This window comes from Ambystoma mexicanum, chromosome 11 (genome assembly GCF_040938575.1).
Source record: "Ambystoma mexicanum isolate Mex_15411 chromosome 11, UKY_AmexF1_1, whole genome shotgun sequence".
In the NCBI taxonomy this organism is placed as follows: domain Eukaryota; kingdom Metazoa; phylum Chordata; class Amphibia; order Caudata; family Ambystomatidae; genus Ambystoma; species Ambystoma mexicanum.
In genome coordinates, this window is record NC_090934.1 from 1,273,866,012 (window position 1) to 1,273,888,920 (window position 22,909).

The window sequence follows — 22,909 nt, forward strand, 5'->3', positions numbered from 1 at the left end:
TATTGACCCAGGTATTGTCGGAGGTGAAGATTCTCAGGCTCGGTGAGGGCATAAATTCTACTACAAGGAGGAGTAGATCCAGGCATCAGGTCTATCTGGCAGTCATAAGACCTATGAGGAGGTAGAGAGTTAGCCTGATCCTTCCGGAAAACATCTTGGAATTCTAGGTATTCAGGAGGTAACTGAGGAGCCTCCGAGGAAATTGCTGCCAGTGCAACACCAGGTCGAGGGTGACAAGTAGAGACACATTCTGGAAACTGAACCGTTCTTGCTCGCCAATCGATCTGAGAATTGTGCTTCTCTAACCAAGGAATTCCTAGAATAATCTGGAACTGAGGGGCCTTGATCACATCGAACACGATCTTCTCATGGTGTCCATCTTGACTTACTAGCGTCACTTCTTGGGTGGTATGCGTTACTGGTCCGGAGGCTATCTCCGTACCATCCACCGTAGTAATGACGTCCTTTACAGCCTTTGGACAAAGAGTCAGATTCATCCTCAAAACCATTTCATGATCCACATAATTGCCGATGGCACCGCTGTCGACGTAAGCTTCAATCGCATGTAATCGATCCGGATGTTCAGGGCTAATGAGGACCATAGGTATCACGAAATGCGAGGTCACAGAACTGGTTTTAACGCTCGGCAAGAGGACCTCTATTCTTGTCGGGCGAGGTTGTTTCCCTGCTCAGAGTTTGTGACCCTGGTAACTGCAGCTCCTACTGCCTTCTTGGCTGGTTTCACCGGACAGTCTCGAAGAAAGTGCCCCGAGTTTCCGCAATAGAGGCATAATTGCAGCTGTTTTCTCCTTTCCCGCTCCTTTTGTGTTAGTGGTCCTTTCAGGCCCCCTATTTGCATGGGTTCCCCGGAGTCTACTCCTTTGGTAGGAGTTGGTGGTTTGGAAAATACTCGAGCATCAAACTTGGAACGATCGGCCTTCCTGTTCTGCAGTCTGTGGTCAATTTGAAGTCAATATAGTCCGAACAGTCTTGCGGGGGATTCACTACTTGGGCTAACACATCTTTGAGCTCTCCACGTAGACCTCTATAAAACAGCGTAATCCTTTTGTCCTCAGGCCATCGAGTTTCCACTATCAGTCTGTTCAAAGACGCAATATAAGCCAAAAGGTCTTGATTACCCTGTCGCAATGAAAGGAGCTCATTGTCCAAGGCCTGCCCCTGTGAATGTCTTGCAAACAGTTTTTCCATACTGAGCTGAAAAGCTTGAAAATCATGGAGAACCGGATCATCTTGATTAACTAGAGGGATCGACCAGTCTGCCGCATTGCCACTAAGGTACGAAAGCACGAAAGCTACCTTAGCTTGATCAGTTGGAAAGGCTGCTGGCCGGCATAAGAAGTGCAACCGGCACTGATTAATAAATACTGCAAACCTCTTTGGGTCACCAGAAAATCGTTCGGGCGGAGCCAGAGGTACATTCCCAGGTAGGTTGATCTGCACTGGGTTCGTAGAGGATGTTGAAGGAAGATTTGCCCCTGATGCGGGTAACGGAGTTTGTCCGGCTTGTGACTGTAGCAAATGTCTAGCGAGATCGTCTGTTCGCTCCTTGGAAATAATCAGTTCCCTTCTTAGAGCATTCATTTCCTGACGGGCTGCATGCACTTCTGCTCTTAGTTCCCCAAGTAACTGGGCTAGCTGGTCGGTATCCGAGGTTTCCATAGCGCCTGGGTGGGAGTTTTGCGATAGGCTTTGCGTTCTGTAACGCTCACCTGATTCCCGCAGAGGCGCCGGTCTTGACTGGGTGAATGCCGTATCTTCAAAGGTGATGTGTAACACACGATTGGCTCTTTGGGCTGGACCTCTGTGCACTGTATGTCTGACTTCGAAGAGTAAGATGTCTGCAGATAGAAAATATGGGATTAATGAACTGGGGTTATTGGGTGCCCCTCTCCTCTTCCCTTTCTCTTCTCCTGTAGAACCCCAAAGGTTAACACCCTCACCTTAGGTAAGTGAACGCCGAGCTCTCCATCTGCCTCGGGGTAGGGTGCCGTAACCAGTTTCTTCACTGGATAAGGGTGCAAGCCTCTTGACCTCAGAGGACTGCTGTCCGTCGTTAACTGCACGAACGGTAAGTTCTGGGCACTTCAAATGTCTTAAAAGTCTTTTGTAATGATATCTCTTGTTTTGCAGGGTTCCGGCGAAGGCGGATGGCGGGCTGATGAGAGTTGAGGATCGAACCCGCGTGAGGAATGGAAGCGCCTGGAAGCATGTAAGTAAGCGCTTGTAGCCTGCTTCACGATGCGCACTAACTGTCCCTTTTATCTTGCAGGTACAAGTTCGGAGCTTTAGAGAAGCTGAAGGGTGCTGGAATACCCACTGGATTCGGCGTGGGAAGGAGTAATGGCACGTGAGTAATAAAGTTGCCCAATGTCTTTAACGCACCTTCTTTTATCTTTCAGATGCGGGATGCAGCGCCGAAGGCCTCCGGAGCGTGCGAAGAGCTGGTAAGCTTTTGTCTTTCAGATGCCGGAATGCAGTGCGAAGACCTCCGGAGCATGCGAAGAGTAGGTAAGCCTTTGTCTTTCAGATGCCGGAATGCAGCGCGAGGCGTTGGTGACAGCCGATGGACCAGGTAAGAGATGCGCTGCCACTGAAGACCGTAGTGCTAACCTGTTCTTTCTTTGTCTTTACAGGTGCTGCTGAAGACTGGATTCCAGGATGGTAAGCCTTTGTTCCCTTAGGCCCAGGATCAGAAGCAGAAGACACGATGAGCGTTCTGCTGTAGAGAATGCAGAATAACGCAAAGCAAGATTCATCCATCGGGTGTGGTTTAAATAGCCTCCTGTAGTGCTTAGGTGTCTCCTTCCACAGCCACGCCTAGGTAAGAAAAGAGTTCCTGCTTTCCAGAAGAGTTCCAGTGTTCTGAACCTAGGGAGTGGCTCCTGCCCCACCCAACAGGAAAAGTAGTCCCAAACAGAAGAGGATCAGGGGTTCAACTGGCAGGTAAGTAAGCAGCATGGTCTGCTGCAGGTAAGTCCACCCAAGCATAAGCCCGGCGCTTCCAGCGCTGGGACTGGGCATCTTTATGGGCCTGGTGCCAGGACAGGGTCCAAAAGGTCCTAATTGGGACTGGCTGGCACTCGGAACCGGGGTTATGGGTCTGCTTCCAAGGGAGTCGGGCAAGTCCTGATCTTTTGGAAGCAGTGATCATGACAGTAGCTTTCAACACAATTTGCAGAAAGTCGGCTGATCTTTGACCAGACTCTACAGATGACAGAGAAAGCGCGGTCACAGCAGCAAAGCTGCATTTACTAATGTGGCCTCACTTTCCCAATGCTCTGGTCTGGCAAACAAGGCCCCCTTGGCAGACGGCACATCCAACAGTGCAAGACCAAGACTGCACAGCACTTGCTTACTGCAGCCTTTCCAAATCAGATTGAAAAGCACACTTAACGGTATAAACGGTATAGCGGTATAAACAACGTGGCGGTTATTATTGTTCAATTAAGTTGTTCACAGTATCTTTAACGGTATACCATCATACCATTACATCCCTACATCCAGCCTGATGACAGTACAAGGAAGCAGGAGTTCAAAGAGAGTCCTGGTAGTGAAGTTAATGATCTTGTCGAGAGGACAGAAAGCATAGTTGGGGAGACCGAAGAGGATGCTGGCATACTAGTCCAGTTTAGAGAACACAAGACAAGAGTGGTTAAGAGATGCATGGTGGTGTTGAAAGGAAGAAGCTGCCCGATTTTCCTAATATTTAGGCGATTGAGGCGAGCTCCTGTTCCAGTTTTGACAATGAAAGTATAGAAGGTGTGAGGAGGGTCATAGAGGACACTGAGGTTTCTAGCTGAAGAAGAGTAGGGGAGAGTGCCAGGTGGAATCTCTATAGGCAAAGCAAGCGATAAGAGCTTTTGTCAGGGAAGAGCACCTCTGTTTTGGTAGAGTTTAACATCAGAGTGCGAAACTATCCAATATTTAATGGCAGAGAGACCGTTGCCAATTTTGATAGAGTGATCAGAAGAGAGTTCAGGAAAAGAGAAGATGATTTGAGTGTCGTCCGCAAAGAGTTAGTACGAGAACTCAAAGGAGGAGATTTGTGCCCCAAGAGCAGAGGTACGGAGTGTAAAGAGGGGCGGACCTAAGACAGAGCCTTGTTGAACACCAACAGTTCGAGAAGGGAGTTGAGAGGTGGTGTTGTTCCAGGAGACAGAATTGACGAGGTGCAAGGTAGGATTCAACCCAAGCAAGGGATCGATTGCGAATCCCAAGAAGAAAGAGTATTAAGGAGATCAGTGATCAACAGTGTCAGAAGCAGCAGACGAGTCAAGGAGGATTAGGATGGAGGATAGATTGGAGTGCTTAGCAGAGTCAATTACATTCTTTCAAATCTATCGAAGCCATTGAATCTTCTGTAGCAAATAACATGGGGTCAGGGATGCTATGGTGGAGGAGGCCCACAAAATCTTCAATAAAAACACTAGACTGGAGTGACTCTTGAGCCATCTGCGACAAATGTGATCAAATGTCCAACACCTTTTAATCACATTGTGTTTTGTACTTTCACATTTGGCTATCAAAACACCCACTGGTTGGAAATGCAACCAACAAGTGACCAGCATGGGAAACAGATATTCATCTGCAAACTGGACGTGGACTCCCTTCAACCACTGCATACCGACTCACACCGTATAGTGCATGGGATGGCATGGCATTGCATACTTCTGCTCACACAAGCAATCTCCTAAAACCAAAGCAACTAAAATAAAAAAGGGGATGAAGCAGATTAAGTGGATAAAGGATAGGCATTGGGAACCAAAAGAAAGCTATCAGGTCAAGAGAATCAAGAAATTCAAGTTCTAATTGGGCTTCAGTAAATATCTAGTTCTCCTCTGATCTCCAACTGATTTATGAATGGCTAACTCACATTACGTTGTTAGTTTTTCTTGTACTGCACCAGTCCCTACCATAGTGGTCTAACAGCACTGGGGCATGTCCGGAGAGTGGGCCTCATCACGCGTTTTGCCCGAGCCCTTAAATGCAACGTTAACGGTATTACCACTGCATTTAAGGGCTGGCCAGATCACGAGTTGGGCAGAAAATTGCATTTTTACCACCAGCTTTTTGCTGGAGGTAAAAAAAGACAATTTCCGGGCTGTTTTGGGCGCAATTACCACTGGCCGTAATAGCGCCCCCTAACCCCATTGGGTCCTATAAACCGGTCGGTATCGCAGCGCAATTAGCTCCGGGATACTGCCCAACTTGTCATGTGTCTGGTAAGTAGTATAGCACAGCCTGGCCAAACTGGGCATTATGGGCATTCAGATTTCAAGAATGTGTTATAAGTGCCTCATGCCTCTGCCAAAGCAGTCCAAGTGAGAATCATGCACTGTGGGAGAAGGAAGGTTTGAGGGGTGAGTCACCAAATCCCCAGACACTTTTTCTCAGTAGTGAAATGATTTCTATGTGGGATTCAGAGGTACAGTTGATGCTGCAGATTTTAATTCACTACTGAATCAGAGATGGAGAAAGACAGATGGTTCACAAGAAGCTGCTTTCCATGGACTCAGCTGGTCTCTTTGGAAGAAAGGCAGAAGGCTTCTTAAATAACCTATATCGCAAGACTTACCAAGGCAATCTAAACTCTGAGCGGAAACAAAAATTCCCCATATAGTTTGGAGACCAACGGACGACATAACGGACACTCCACTGCTACAGAGAAAGGAAGGGATTAATTCTGCCCTAACCATACAGCAAATATATGAGTCTCCTCTACAGGCGGATTGTCCAGAAACGTGTTCCCAGATAAAGTCAGCAATTGAACAGAAAGTCAGAAATTAAATGAAAGGAATTTATTCACAATGCTGGCTTCGGTACCATGTTCATCTGTACATGGGACCAAAACATGGATCTGCCCACAGTTAAGCAGTCTGAAAAACTAAATGAGGGGAGAAAGAAAGAGAGAGAGAGAAAGAGAGAGAGAGAAAGAGAGAGAGAGAGAGAGAGAGAGAGAGAGAGAGAGAATGTTAATCTTGTTAGAGTTAGAAAAGCAAGTGAGCAAAGGAAGCAGAATGTGGCACTAAGCCAGTCTTAAAACCTTTCAAGGCCAGCCCAGCAGCCGTGACACACAAATTAGCTTTGAATAAAAAGAAATAAAAAAATTGTTACAATCGCTGTGCAGATGCCTTAACATACCTACAGAAAATGGTGAAATCTTCCTGAGTGGTTTGACAATGTATTGGGTGTAAAGCCCATCAGCTCCTGCAAGGCGAGCTGAAAACTACAAACAGAGGTGGTAGAATATTTGCGGTACTACAAAAGTACAGGCGGTGGGCAGAACTGGGTACATTGGGAATTAAGGTAGTACTCTCAAGATGCTAATTTTATTCCATTATCTAGTTGGGTAGTGATACCGCTTACTCAACTCACGATAGTGGTATAAAATCATACAGGCTTCCAGGACCCCAAGGGCACTCTCCTAACCGACAAATGTGTATAAATAAATCACACTCTGCTTAACCCAGGGCTGAACAACGAGCTGCTGGGATGTGCCAGAGAAAGCAGAAGTTCCTTATCAAAGCGTTAAATGTAAAAACTCAGTTTTACTGACAGGTGACATTTGAACATTTACTGAAAACCAGATTTAATTCAATTACAAAGTATATCAAATTTCTCAAGGTTCTTTTTTATGAAAGTGACAAGACATTTTGAGTTGATCGTAACCCAATGTCAGCAACTGACCTTAACAGAAAAAATAGAGACACATGACAAAGTGGCTGGCATTCTTACATCTCCTGCGAGTATTGGTTTTCCGGCTGCCTCTTGTTATTCCACTCGGAGCTGACTTCTGGGGATGTTAGACAATGAATCTAAAGAAAAGAAAAATCTTGACAAACCTTTCAAGCAGTGCCAAAGAGTGCTTAGCCATACAGGACTACATGGCATCTGACAACACTGAGGAAGAAGTCTCAAGATACTATTATCCACACAGCTTTAAAGACATTGGGCCTCATTACAAATCGCCCGGTATGGAAACAACGGTGGCGATAAACCCGCCGCCACCGTTGTTTCCATGCCGGGCGATCACAACTCCTGCAGGCGGGAGGTGATGTTCCCGCCAGGTTTGACCTGGCGGGTTTAACACCGCCCGCCTGCAGGCGGACGAGGAAACACCGGCAGCATTACGAGATGCTGCCGGTGTTTCCATGACCCCCATTCCCATTGAGTCTCATAGGACTCAATGGGAATGGGGATTAACACCATTCCGCCTCCGTGATTCCCGGAAAACCGGGGTTGTAATGCCCCGGTAATTCCGGGAATCACGGAGGCGGAATGGTAATACGAGTCTGGCGGTAACCAGGCGGTGTAACCGCCACGGTTACCGCCGGACTCATGAGGCCCATACTCTTATGCATCATTTTCTTTGTCAAACAAAGCAAAAATCAGTACCACATCAGCGAACAAAGACATGTAAAAAAAAAACGATATTGCTTGCAAATGGAACAAAAATGAACGAACCATTTTGTGTTATTCATTTGGTACTGTTCACACTATCTGGAAACCTTCCACAGTGCAAATGATGCATTATAGGACCTCAAAGGTAACAATGTTTTAACGAAGATCCGGTCTAAAATACATGGCTCTGCATCTCTCATCTATACAACAAAACTCAAACAATGCCCACAGCTTGGTGCCTTTGAATAGACCTTTCTCTTTCTTTCTTAGGTTTTCTTTTTAGTTCTCAGTTTTTCACTTTATGTTCTGTGGCCCGTTATTTCTGTCCTTAGGTATTCTGCAATTTGCTTTTTATTTTTCATTTTATGGTTACACATTGGCTCATTTTCCTCTTTTTTGGTCTTCCACTCATTATCCCCCTTTCTCTTTTGTTCCCTTTATCCCTTTTTCCACTGTATTGCTCTCTCATTCTTTCCTTGGATGAACGGCTCTTTATTTTGCTTTCCCACATTTTTACTTTGTCCAGGCTACACTTGCTCCTTTGAATGATCTGTTTTATAATCGTTTGCTCTCTCGTTTGCACCCTTTCCTTTCAGCTCTTTTTTGCTTGGTTTTTCTTTTGATCCTTCACTTTTTCATGGTTTTTATTCTCCATCTTTCTTTACTAAATTGATCTTGGTACATTATCCATGTAAACAAAGCAACACAGATTTGTTATAAAAATCTGCAACTTGTGTGACTCCCGCCACCCCTAAAACTTGATTTGCTCTGATAAGGACATTTAGGGACCGGCGTTAAGGTTGGTATTCCTTTCTTAACTTAAGTCAATATTGACAGACTTCAATTCTGTTCATCAGATCTCCTAATCATTATTTACTCATAACTGCAGATAAAATAGTTGGATCTCGGGGACAATGTTTCTCCCCAATAATTTTTCTCTTAATGCGGAACTGGTTGGCTTTCATGCGCACATTATTTTCCACGTGTGCAACTAACTAGGTAAACCACTTTGCGAGCATGCGTAGTTGGTGAGCCATAGAAACGTTCCCTTCTCAGCCACTTCAATTCTTTTGAAATGAGTGTAAAAAGGTGCAACACACATCACTTTTGGGATTATAAAGAACGCATCAACCAGTCCAATATTTCAAGATCTGGCCCAGCACCTAGCAAAAATACCCCTATGCAGGGGAAATAAACGTATGCACAAAAAAGCACTGTCTGCGCAGTATAAACAATAGGTTTGGTTGTGGCTATTCATTTCCTGACAATACAGAAAGTGCTTTATGCCATTGGAAAAGGAAAAAAAGCACTAGTGTGTATCACAAAAAACAAGTATTGCTTATCATAACTGATGTGGCTGGCAAATGATCCAGACAGGATACAATATCTGCAGATGGAATAATGAAAACTGAAAGGAATGTGTCAGAAAACATGCTAATAGAAGTACGTGTGCCAGTTTAATTAATTAATTCAAGGGCAAGAACATGCCTCTCATAATTTGTCTAAGAGTGACAAATGCATAAGAATAACTTCACTACAGAATACCATGATCATAATTAAAGTGCCTCCGCTTACTGTCCACATTGTATTTTCCTGTGAACAGAGCTGACAAAACATTTAATCAAAGCTACCCTGACAGACCATTCATATTTACTCCCTAAAAACAGTGAAAAGTGCTCAACAAAAACGGCAAATATTGGACATATGTGAGCCTACCGCAAAGCATGACTGAAATCTTCGAAGGATTGACCAGCAGCGTAGTGGCCTAGGAAGGAGCTTTAAAAAAACTGGCCAATCTCAAGAGGAATTTTAAGGGGAAAGAGCATCTTTAAATAATCGTAAACTATCCCTATTGGCAAAGCCAATTACTATTTCACGTACTGAAAAATTATTTGATTTCAAGTAGGGAGTAAACCCTTAGAGTCATGTTTGAAACCTGTCATCGGAAGTGAAATAAAAGGGCACATAATGCAGCTTATAGTTTTGTTCACCCTTCCTCGCCATAGCTTAGAAAAGTTTCAACAAGAGCCTTACTGATGTTTGCTATGGAGCCCTGTTGAAGAAACATGACATTTGCCTTTAAAGTTAAAAGCATCAGTGATCTAAGGTACAACAGATTGCATGCCTTTTTCTGTAACTATGGACTCCTCTTACTGTAACTAAGGACTCACCTTTTGCAATTCAATCTTACAAGTTGCATGGGGATACTAGAGGAAATAAATACAGACAAAGATTACATTATAAGGTCCTCAGCCGCTGAGCATAGAAAGAAACGAAAGGTGTAGTTTGCTAAACTGTGACTAGGGGTGCTTATCCTTTAGCAAACACCACATTTCCTTCACTGCATTGCAGAAAAGTCTAACTTGGTTTATGAAAGTTGTGGATTTGTTCTTTACCCCCAAGGAGTGTTCCCCTGTGCCAGTCTCCAGCACATTTCCCTGGTTCCTGTACTAGCCTGCATTTATAGTTGGCAGGCCTCTGTAGAAAGTGAGGGATTTAAGTAGTAAAAACACTCAATGGGATATTACCATTACCACAATACCTACTGTTGGGTAGCATATTACAAGTGCTCACTGGACCATTTTTTGTATAGCAGAGAGTTGCCATATAATTTGTTAAGATATATGTTTATGCCCAATGGAACTCTGACAACCTGCAAATGATGCAGATTATGTGAAAACCATTCTAGCTGTCTGAAAATATGCTGCCCTAATACTATGTACGAGTAATGTCAGGCAGAGTCCATAACCATTATCCCTTGAAGGCCACGTAAATGGTATTGCAATGTTGCTCTTCACTTGTAGAGTGATATTAATAATGCTTAAGTAGGAGACATTGAGCCCTACTGTGACAAATCAAAGGTATTCGTCCCTTCTCTCCATGGGGGAGCTTCCCCATTTGAGGCTGGGGAGATGAGACCCCTCGGCAAGACTCTAAGGTTCTGGGCAAGTGGGACCACACCGGGAGAGATTCCCCCCCCACCCTTAGATGACACGGACTCCCATTTTTGCAAGGATCTCTCTAAGCCACACAACTTAGTAGCATTCATGGGACTAACTGCTACAAAGACTTCTGAACCTATATACTTGTTTGGCGGAAGGTAATGCAGGAACCTACCAGAATAAAGAAGGAAATTATAATTTCTCTTTAAGAGAACATGCTAGGAGGTCGACCTCCCTTATTGACATTTGCCAAGGTGACCATTTTGAACTTTTGTTTCTTTACGGATTTGTTCAGACTTCTTAGGTCTAGAATTGATCGCCATGAGTCGTCTGTTTTTTTTGCCCATGAATAATCTTGAGTAGGTGCCTTTGCCCCGCTGATGGTTTGGGACTTTTTCGATTGCGTTGTTTATGAGCAGTTTCTCCACTTTGCTCGTTAAGATGTTTAAGTGTGGCTGGTGTTGAAATATTGGGGGCATTGGAGCGGGGGGGTCCTTGGAATTCTAGGATGCGCCCTTTTTGTATGAGGTCTAAACACTGACTTGTTTGTGGTTGACTGTTGCCACTGCTGTAGATGGTACTGCAAGTTGCCCCCCCACTTGTTGCAGTTGGGCCGTGGGTGTATCTGGTCGATGCAAGTCAGGCTTGTTTTTGCTGTCTGCCCCTACAGCGATGTTGTTTGTCATCTTCTTGGAGCTTACTTTTAGTCCTTTTGTTTGCATGGGTATGCCCAGCGATACCCCTGGTAGTATGTCTGTGAATATGAGGGTCCCCGCTGGTATACCTTTCCGCCTCTATTTGTTTCTGTGGAACCACCAGAGGCCCCTTGGAAGGAGCAAAAAGTGCATCTCACTGTTAACGTTGCGAGCAACCTTGCCGTATCTGTGTCCGTTTTTATCGCCTTCAGTGCGTCGTCAATTTTGGGAGCAAACAGTTGGTCTCCCTCGAAAGGCACGTCTAGTACCTTTCATTAAACATCCATTTTGAAATCTGTGCGTTTTAACCATGCCCGTCTCCGTAGCAAGACTCCATTACGGATTTCTTTAAAACCTGCTTTTCGCTATGTCGACTGCGATGTTGATCACATGATTGGAGGCGTCTTCCCCTTCTCGTAGGATGTCCAGGGCCTGCTTTATTTTATCCTCTGGCAAGTACTCTTAATAGCAGCACCATCCAGTTCCCAATCTTGCAGTCGTATCTTGAGATTATTGCCAGTGAATTAGCCGCTTTTACTGTCTTGGCTCCTCTGGCCAGAACTTTCTTGCCAAATGCGTCTTAGTTCCTTCTGTCGCCGTCAGGTGGTACTGCACATTTTTGACCTTGCACATTTGATTTTCTACATGTTGCTGCGGATACCACTGAGTTGACGTTAGCTGGGGACCTTTCAGGGATACCTTTGGTGCCTTACATTTTTTCTCCAGTCTTTTAATGCTGATTCCGAGAAGGGTTTTCTCACAAGTAACAGCCCTTCTTCCCAAAGATGGTCTAGAAGGGGAGTTGACATTACCACCTTTCTGCGCTTGTGCATTAAATCGAAAAGGAAAATCCTTTCTCTGCTCAGATGGTATTAGGGCAAATTCCTCACAAGCCTTTTGGACTGCATTGTGAAATGCTGTTATGTCGTCAAGTGGAGACTGACACAAAGGTTATTCACAGTCTTAGTTGAGACCGAGGTCTGTCTCCTCCCAGTTATTTGGCTGCTGTGATTTTGAGGTAGAGGTGTCGGTGTCCCCATTACCTACATCATCGTCGGTGGTAGAGGTTTGGAGTTCTCCCTCTTCTTGACTGTATGGAGAATGTTGTGGACTTGGGGATGCCCCTCGTGTTATAATGGGGCTGCTGGTCCCGTTTAGTCGTGTGTACCTCATAGGCTTGACAGGCAGTTGTCTTTGCAGTGAGGTTACACAACCGGTGGGTGTATTGTCTCTTGGTTCATTCACCTAGTTTCTCAGCCATTGTGTCGGATCTGTGAGGTTCCCCCAAAGGCCCTGGCGCCTCATGGGGTGCTTGTGGGTGGGGTTGGTTCACTGGTAGCCTAGTATCCAGTTGTTGAAGTAGGGACTGCAGAGTAGATAATACCTGTAAGGATAGCAGGGACTGTGGGTTGAGTAAAGGTTCTGTTGGCTGTGGAGGGGCAGACAGGGTAACAAACATTGGCTGCAGTAACTCTGGTATTCTTGGCTCCACAGGTGCTTCCCGTGGTGAATATTGGTCTCCCTCACATGACTGGGGTGAGAACCCCTGAATCAATATGGTGCTCCAGTATCTGGTCTGGAAGAATTGACAACCTTTGGAAGCTATAGGGTGATCAGTGTCTTCCCTCGGGAGACTCAGGTGAAGATGGTCCCCACTTTCTGCTACTATGGCCTGGTCTTCCATGACATGCTGTGTTCCGACAGGCAGTTTAAGAACTATTGGGCCTTGTTGTACAGGTGCAGAGCCCTCTTTTGCTTCTTGTTCCTTTCTGTTATATGTTTGTCTCCAGACTTGTGTTTGTGCTTTAATTTTTTCCAATTTACCTTCAGTTTTCCAGATTTTTGCCATTTTCTGTGTGCCTGTAGATGAGGACGCTTTAATTTCTTTTTTTCTGGCCCCTTCTGTTGACAGCGCAGACAGGAAAGGTGTTGGTGACTTTCCATGTACTGTCAATGCTGCCGTCAATATCGTTTGGCCTTCTGTGGATAGCACCGCTGTCGTCGACTGGCTATTAGCCAACACTGCCGACAACGGGGTCTTTAAGGGCAAGAGTGTCGACGGGTGTGTAGACGATATTGTCGAAGATTTTATCTGCTTACCAGTCAATGAGTTAGACGAAGATGGTTTGATGGTAGTCGACGAGGAGGCCGACGATAATGGTTTTGACGATTACTGTGCCGTGGACGATCGTGGCGCCGACATCTGTGGTTTTCAGGTGACGGCGAGAATTGTTGCGCTTGTTGACAGAGCACATACAGTGGTGTCCGACATACTTTTCGTCCTCAACATGTCACTTGTGGGCGAGACGGTTAACGGTCGGGCACATTTTCTTTATAGGTTTTTGGCCTCTGTCTTCCACCACACTTCTAGAGGATTCAGCCTCTGAAGGGTGGCATCAGCCCTCATTCAGCCAAAGGGCTAGTCTTTCTATCCTTGAGGGTTTTCGTGCTAAAGGTGGCACAAATTTCACAATCCTCCTGAATGTGATTAGGGTAGAGACAGTATATGCATTCAAAATGTTTGTCTCCCTCATACACATTCCTAATTCAACATGACTGGCATGCCTTGAAAAGAGCTTTCAGTTTTTCTTCCATATTATGAAAGTAAAAGTTTTGAAGAAATATGTTGGTTTCTGGCCTTTTTTCACCAGGAGAGAAAGCCTTGAGGCCTCCTCGGCACAATGCCTTTCTAGTAGCAATCACGTCTTTCAGACAGGTGTCAGAAATACATGTACTATCTGTTAAACCTCCATAACTACTCTTTGAAAAGGACATGGTCATCTTAAAAACAAACCCTACACACGTTCCCAAGGTGTTGTCCAACTTTCACCTGCAGACTGGAGTAACCCTACTGGTTTTCTTCTCACAACCATGCACACCAGCTGAACAAGCTTTACATTCGCTAGACCTTCAAAAGGGTCCTGAAGTTCTACATAGACAGAACCAAGAGTTTGATGAACGTCTCAACTATTTTATGTTTTCGGTCCCCCCTAACAAAGGGCGGCCGATTTCAAAGTAACGTATTGCCAGATGGGTTTCCACCGCAATTTTGACGGCGCACACCAAGGGCAATCGACCGCTACAAGGACCCGTTCATGCTCATTCCATTAGGGCAGTGGGGTCTTCAGCAGCGCTATGGGCAGTCGCGCACACCTTTGTCATGTACTGTATGGAGGGACAAGGAGAGGTTGAAGGGTCGGAAGAGCCGTGCCACAATGCTCGTTTCAATGAGGTATGCCTTTGCCCTTTACACCTCCTATTACAAAGTGTTAACTGCTGGGCAATCTATTCGAAGAATGTGAATCCATGAAAGATCCAATGCTAGAGAAGGAGTATGTTGCTTTCCTGTAAATCCTGTTATCCAGCATTGGTATCTTTCATGGATTGACATGCACCCACCTACCACCCCTAATGGAGCAAGGCTACATTGTGCCAACTCTCATCTCTTTGGGGGTTAGAATTTGAAGATGATGACCTCCTTAGTGGGGCTGGTCAATGAACGTCCCATTTGTTGAGGCAGAATGCACCCATGCAGAACTGCGACACATGCACAGGACTGAGCCACAGATGGGCAGCACAGATCCACATGCTGCACTGAGACACAGGATGCATGCCAGGCAAAGAAGCGCACGCAGCACGGAGGAACTAGTATATGCACACTCTGCACATACAGCACCGAGACACACAAGCGCAGGCGCATCAAGACACAGATGGACAAGACACACACACACACACAATAGCTCATAGAGAGGATTCTGTCAAGCTGAGCATCTCTCTGCAGGCGGCAGTTCTCTAACGGAGATTCTGGTAGGGACGAATAAGACTGGAGGGAGATAGAATTACAATTCTGCAGAGCATAAGTGAACTTGTCCTGTAATGAGTTCACAAGGCACACTGCAACTATCTCTAGGACTATTAACATGGTCCGTTGCCTGAAAAGAGTAACATTTTTACACCGAAGCAACATCTTGTTATGTTACATGCGCTAAGAACAGCATTCACACTTTAAATCAACACAGAAGCAACCATCTATGCACCACTGCATACAGACACTGCACATTGACAGACCCTGCACATCATCTTTGGGGACAGTGGTATGCTTTAGCAGAAATGCTATGGCAGAGCCATGCTGTTGCAATGCTCTGGAGTTCGATGCCGAAGGCACAGGCACTAGGTGGACGAGGAGTATACTGCACAGGCACGACACCGACTAGTAATTGGTGCAATGGGCATTGAACATAAAGCAATTTTCACTGTACCAATTATTAATAACCACAAAGTGGTGCCAGTGCTTAAAGGAGAAACCTCACTGCCAAAAACAGACTTAACTATCATGCTTTGAATTGCATCGTTGGGGTGAAGGCCAAGGCACATACGAAAACTATCTCCATCTTATAAATGCCAACACTGCAGGTTCACACTCATAGGCTTCTAGTTGTAGGCACCACTTTTCTGTTGTATTTTACATTTACAAAATATAGCAAAATGTACTGCGAGACCTCGGGTTAGAAACTGTTGGGTCAAAGAGGAAGGGGGTGATAAAAACATATATATATATATATATATATATATATATATATATTTTTTTTTTTTTCCCTTCTTTTTTTCTACCAGACCACAACAACAAAATACAAGACTGGGGACAATAAAGCATTCAGTTTAGTCTTGCTATGTGCCAAGAAACATTTTAATTACAAGCACCAAATTAATTTACGTCCAATAGAACAAAATCATACGATATCATACCAAGCAGTGAGGCGTCTGCGTGTGCTTGATGAGGCAGTATAACTCGTATCTGTAGCCTGAAATAGATAGTATACATCATGTTAACACGCTGTCTAGAAAAAATAGGACGTGGCTTTCACATTAAACGTTGCATTCAAATAATTTAAGGCAAACAGATTCATTAACACTTGTCAGAAAAAGGATCCCTCTGATTCACCTCCAATTCATTCCTCATCCAGACAGTTCATTAATGAGCCAACTTTTTCAGTGGCATTTGATGAGAAAAAAGATGAGAAAATAGAAAAATGGAAAATATCTCATGTGGGCTCAGAAAATCAGATATCTTTTCCTACTTTAGCCTGGAAGTATTGGAAAGGTCACAGTTTACACCCCTGTTTAAAACTAGCAAGAATTACACTAGTGACACAAGAGTAGGTCAGAGGGTCGCCAATATGTTGGGCGATTGCAGATTCCAACATATGAGGGAACTTTATAGGGAAGATGTGGGGAGACAGAAAAAAAAGTGGGTGGTTGCACATTTAGAGTGGGGGGGGGTGAGGTCGCTCAGGAAGAGGTTTTATTTGATAGCATTTTTGTCTGTAACAATCCAGTGAAAATAAGGGTCGCTGGGGAATCTCGCGTTAATCTGAAAACACAATTTCATTCTCAAAGACCTACTTGTGGATAAATACTGAGATCAACAAAAACCTCCCAAATTACAGCAATTATTTGCAAACAGGCCACTGCTGAGACCATGGTCCTTTAATACTACAGCAACCATAACTCGCGCCACCACCATGCACTGCTAAGACTAACACCCAGGACATCAAAGATGACATCACAAATGTAATTGATGACATCACATATGCATTTACCTTTCATGAAAAGTCTGTACAAGGGATTCTTATTGTAAGGTTAATAAAAAAGTGTCAAGGATCATTGAAATAAATATCATGAGGTATGTAGTGCATTAAGTAATGCGTTAATTTAAATAGAATTGTATTATGAAGTTTTTTTCCAATATACTAAGGTACACATGTAGTAACATAGGCATAGTGTGCAGCAGACATGGAGATGCAATATTAATAACCTTGCTATGTTAAATACTAAAATTATAAATGCTTTATTAGAGTCTTGCATACTATGAAACATTTAATAAGTACCTAATCAAACCCACTTACTACATTATTGCATTACTGCACACAAAACACAAACAGACAACACTGCATACAAATAGAGCATATACAGGGAAAGTGAAGTAAACAAAATAAACAGCATTATTACCCGACAATCTTCATAACCTAACTGATTATCTTCATGCACAGAAATGATTGCACTGCTTCAAAGCTACTTCTTCCCCATGTATATCTATCACATATTGTGGCTAGACCTTAAGGAAAGTAGTGTAAGTGCAATGTGTACAAATATGAGCACACCCAGGGAAAGTACAGTAATAAAACTAAAAGAAAGTGTTGATAACCTTACTAATCATCTTCATACATAGAAAGCATTGCTGTCTTCCAAGTCTGCGTTTTCCCCTTTGTATATGTTTCATATGCTTTGAGTGGACCCTAAGTGAATTACTGGAAGAACATATTTGAAGTACAAGTCTACAAATATAGTACTTTGTAATATAGTATAGTGAATGTTTAGTTCCTGGCCTAGATATATCAGTAAAGGAAGAAAGTGAGCCAGACATCTGATGTCATCAGTGATGTCATCAATGACCTTTGTGATGTCATCTTTGATGTCCTGGGTGTTAGTCTTAGCAGTGCACGGTGGTGGCGCGAGTTATGGTTGCTTAGCTTACCATAACCTGCGAATTTCAGGGGTTTTTCGGTTTTACTTGGAACCATAACCATAACGTCCCTCTAATTTTGCCCCCTCATGACAGAATCCCACCAAACTGTGCATAATCAATCACAATCAGCCCTGGAATATACCTGCAAAATTTCATGCAGTTCCATATAAGTGGCGCCAAAGTTATAAGCCATCCAAGAACTGCATTTCACCAACCCTGTAATCTTAAAGTGTTCGCGAACTTTCACAGGACTGTCCGCAAACATCTGAACTGTTCGCAGACTTTCACGGCAGAAAACATCCTTTTTTTTTTCTTCTTGAAGCCATATCCCATCCCATCCTCATCACCCCTCACCTCCCGAGAGATTATTTGCCAAGTTTGACAAGTGGAATACAGTATTTTTTCATATGTTTTTACCGCGATGTCCGCGGACATTGGCCGCTGTCTGTGAATCCAAGATGGAGGGCGTTTCCAAAAATCTGACGCACTTTACGCTCCTCACCATCCAATCAGCGAACACGTTGCATGTCCGCGGACATGACGCAAGCCAATTAGCCAATCAGGACACTGTCTGCAGAGCAAACAGGGAAGTGTGTCCGCGGACCAGACATAGATATCACTAATTTTTTGTGACCCAAGTTTTGGTCATTTAAAAAAAAAAAACTACTGGAGGGATTTTCACCAAATATACAAAAGCACACTTTCGGGACCAAGCCGCTGCTCCTGCCGCAAATTTGGTGAACATCCGTCCAGCGGTTTGGGCTGTAGGCGTGAGAAAGGTTTTTCCCCCATTCAGTCCATGGGAAAAAAAGAAATGTTGGGACCCCCTTATAACTTTGCCCCCCCCCGGACCAAATCTCACCAAAATTTGCAAAAAATGTACTACCGTGACCGTGTTTATATATATATATATGGGATACATTACTCACCGTAATCGTATTTCTGATGCTTGTATCTGCTTAGATTCACATGCTGTGCATAGGCCGACATCTAGTGGAAGCTGCGGAGTATTACAGTTTGTTTTTCGAAAGTCGAAAATGGGCGTCGACACAGGCGTGCCAGTAATACTATCCCTAGTGTGACGTCCACTGTACCCAAGATCCCTCACGCGTGTAGGATCCTCAGATTGTATTTTTTCTGACATGAGGAAGCATGAGGAGTAGCGTGAGTACAGATAATCCAAGCAGATAGACAGAAAAGGTAAGACTACAAGCAATCATGCGCCTTCTCTCGGAGGGGAGGAAGGGTGGGTCGCATGTGAATCTAAGCAGATACAAGCATCAGAAATACGATTACGGTGAGTAATGTATCCCTTCTGAGGCTTGTGGAATCTGCTTAGATCACATGCTGTGCATAGATTAGCGAGCAGTACCAGAAGAAGGAGGTGGGATGTGAGAAGGGTCATGAGCAAACAGGTGTCTTAGAACCGCTTGTCCCACTTGTGTATCTGTCTTGGAATGAGTGTCAATGCAGTAATGCTGAGTAAAGGTGTGAATAGAGCTCCAAGTAGCCGCTTTGCAAATGGTGTCGAGGGGAACATTTGCAATGAAAGCCAGAGTGGCACCAATGCCTCTAGTAGAGTGGGCCCTTGGCGTAAAAGGCAGAGTCTTGTCAGAAAGAGAGTAACACAGCTGTATACAGTTGATAATCCACTTCGAGATAGCGCCCTTAGAGACGCGATCCCCCTCTCTGCCTGTAGCTACGGAGACAAACAGTTGATCTGTTTTCCTTAGCGGTCTGGTTTTATTTACATAGTATAGGACCGCCCTACGCACATCTAGGGTGTGTAGTTTCACCTCAGCCGAGCTTTGCGGGTTCTGGAAGAAAGCCGGAAGCTCGATGGACTGGTTTACATGGAACTTGGATATGAATTTAGGTGAGAACCTAGGGTGTGTGCGTAAAACCAGTTTGTCCTTGTGGATAGTAAAGAAAGGATCCTGCACTGACAGAGCCTGAATTTCACTGACCCTTCTTATGGAGGTAATGGCTACTAAGAAGGCCGTTTTATAAGTCAGGTGTTTGAGACTACTTTTATGCATGGGTTCGAATGGGGGTCCCATGAGCTTAGCTAGCACCACGTTGAGGTCCCATCCTGGCGGTGGGTTCGAAATAGGAGGGTGAAGTCTCTTTACTCCTTCCATGAAGGCTTTAACCACTGGTACTTTCCACCACGAGACCTTGTTATGGGATGTGGTGTAAGCCGAGAGGGCTGCCAGGTGTACTTTCAGCGAGTTAAAAACCAACCCTGCATCCAGCAGGTGGAGCATGTATGTCACAACGTTGGAAGGAGTGCAATCAACCGGGTTGATTTGTTTATTCTGGCACCAGATAACGAATCTTTTCCACTTATCAAAGTAACAGTGCCTTGTATTTGGTTTCCTGGACTCCTTTAGAATGTCCATACACCTCTGTGGTAATTTGAGATGTCCAAACTCTATGACTTCAGGAGCCATGCTGCTAGGTTCATAGAGTTGGGTTCCTGATGCACTGTTTGACCCTGTTGCTGGGACAGTAGGTTGTACCAGGCTGGGAGTCTGATGGGTTCGCACACCGCCATCCTGCGTAGGTGTGGAAACCATGGTTGTCTCGCCCACATGGGAGCAACTAGGATGAGCGTCATAGATTCCTTGTTCATCTTGTACACCACCTTCCTGATGAGAGGAGTTGGTGGAAAAGCGTACGCAAACATCCCTGACCAGTTCATCCACAGGGCATTCCCTTGGGAGTCCGGCTGGGGGAACCTGGATGCAAATCCTGGGCATTGTTTGTTTTCGCTTGTGGCGAATAGGTCTATAGTGGGGAAACCCCACTGAGAGAAGAGATTTCTTACTACGTCTCTGTGAAGGACCCATTCGTGTTCTTCTGGGAGGGAGTCTCTGCTTAGAGCATCCGCTAGGGAATTGAGCTCCCCTGGAACATGTTGCGATGACAGGAAGATGTTCCGTCTGAGTGCCCATATCCATATTTTCTGGGCAAGCTTGGACAGATTTGGCGAACGAGTCCCCCCTTGCTTGTTCAGATAGAACATGGCTGTCGTGCTGTCCGTCCTGATCTGCACCGACAAGTTCAGTAGATGGGGCTCGAACGCCCTTAGCGCTCGGAATACTGCCAGAAGCTCTAGCAGATTGATGTGGTTCTTGGCTACTGAGTGAGACCAGAGACCCTGAGCTGTGTGGTGGAGATGGTGAGCTCCCCACCCAGTCAGGCATGCATCTGTAGTCACCACGGCTTGTACTTCGGGATCGTAAAAGGGTTTCCCCTTTGCGAGATTCTCTCTTGTCCACCAGTGTAGGCTCTGTACGAGTGTTGGCGAAACGACCACTAGATCGTCCCAATGACCACTTGCCTGAGACCACTGTTTCGCCAACCATTCCTGCATGGGACGCATGCGCAGACGCGCGTGGGGGACCAGGTAAATGCATGACGCCATCATGCCCAGTAACCGCATAGCTTTGCGTACTGTTATCTGTTGACCTGACTGATAATGCGGAATTTGCAGAAGTATATTCCGAATTCTCTCTTCCGAAGGGAAGGTCAATCCTTTCTGAGTATCTAGGATAGCTCCTAGAAACTGTTTTGAGGTGCTTGGCACCAGACTTGACTTTTTCTCGTTGATGGAGAAGCCTAATTCGTGGAGGAGGTCGATAGTCCTCTGAATGTTTGACCTGCAAATTCCTGGGGTTTCCCCCGTTATGAGCCAGTCGTCCAGATAAGGGTACACCGGGATTGCTTCCCTGCGTAGGTGTGCAGCCGCCACCGCCAGTACCTTGGTGAATACCCTTGGTGCTGAAGCTATCCCGAAGGGCAGTACCTTGAATTGGTAGTGGCGACTGTCCACCTTGAAGCGCAAGTACTTTTTGTGCGCTGGGAGCATGGAAATATGAAAATAAGCATCTTTCATATCCAAGGTTGCCATGTAATCCCCCTTTTTTAGGAGGGGGATTACCTCTTGTAGCGTGGTCATACGGAATTTTTGGGGCTTGACATATTTGTTGGCAGGCCGTAAGTCCAATACTGGGCGCATTGTCAAATCTTTCTTTGGCACAAGGAAGTAAGTTGAATAGATACCCTTGTTTACCTGGTGTCCTGGGACGAGTTCTATCGCGTCCTTTTCTAGCAGAATGGCGATCTCCTCGAGAAGGATCCTTTGATGCTCTAGGGAGTGCACTCTTTGTCGTGGAGGATGATTCCGGGGACGCTGCAGTAGTTCTATACAATATCCTTCGGATACTGTTGACAGCACCCATCTGTCTGAGGTGATCCCTTCCCAAGCCTGGGTGAAGGTGGAAATGCGTCCCCCTACTGGGGTTGCGTGGCAAGGGACCCTGAACTGAGCGTCACTGTTTTGGTGGAGGCGTGCCACCGCCCTTGTTGGGGCTGCCTCTGCCTCTTCCACGACCTCTCTTGTTACCCCTGCCGTAACTCTGGGTAGACTGCTGGTTGTTATTCCATTGTGTACCTTGTCCCTGGGCATAGTTGCCTCTTTGTGAATTTTGGCCGCGTGGGCGACGAAAATTATTGTTCCCCCTCTGGTTAGGGGGTTTGTTGGTAAGCTGGCCAAGGGATTTGAGAGTCTCATATTCATCTTTGGCATTTTTAAGTGCGTCTTCGACCGCTTTCCCAAACAATAGGTCGGGTTCCACTGGCTTGTCTATTAAAGAAGCCTGGGTTTCTGTCTTGAATCCCGACTGCCGTAACCACGCATGTCTCTTGATAACAGTACCTTCTGCTATCAATCTCCCTGCGTTGTCAGCGGCGTCGAAAGTTGCTTTTAAAATGCAACCAGACACGGCTCTCCCCTCTGCCGAGATCCGAGCCAGCTGGCCCTTTAACGGTTCTGGAGCAGAGGCAATGAGCGCCGCGACTTCTTCCCATTGATGGCAATTGTAACTAGCCAACAGGGTGGTGGAATTCGCAATCCTTGCTTGGTAGGCGGACGTTGAGGCTACCTTTCTGCCAAACCCGTAAAGTTTTTTGCTCTCCTTGTCGGGAGGAGCTTCTGATGAAGATAAGGGCGTGCCAGCCCTCTTTCTAGTGTTGGTCACCACTAGGGAATCTGGTTTAAGATGTCCCTTTATATACAGAGGGTCAGACTGGGCTGCCCGGAAAATCTTTTCAATTCTGGGGTTGACAGCTCTGGTGAGGTTAGGATTCACCAGGGAAGGATCTATTCTTCGTTGGATGGATTTGAGGATAGGGATGGTCTGAGCGACCGGTCTTCTCTCTCCTACAAACTCCTCCGCGAAGTCCCTTTCCTCCTGTACACCGTGGGTGTCGATGTGGAAGTGTTCCGCTGCTCGAGCGAGAACCTCGTTAAGGAGGGG

At 45.3% G+C, this 22,909-nt stretch overlaps 1 protein-coding gene across 2 annotated transcripts in view; it reads right to left on the bottom strand.

The window, feature by feature from the left end:
• Positions 1–22,909, bottom strand: part of KTI12 (KTI12 chromatin associated homolog) — a 298,251-nt gene that overhangs the window by 53,672 nt on the left and 221,670 nt on the right. For both annotated transcript variants that reach the window (XM_069624748.1, XM_069624747.1), the window contains exons 4-5: positions 15,806–15,861; positions 6,757–6,836 (exon numbers count right to left, since the gene is read on the bottom strand). In XM_069624748.1, the coding sequence (XP_069480849.1) occupies positions 6,757–6,836; positions 15,806–15,861 (136 nt within the window). The remainder of the gene's footprint in view (positions 1–6,756; positions 6,837–15,805; positions 15,862–22,909) is intronic.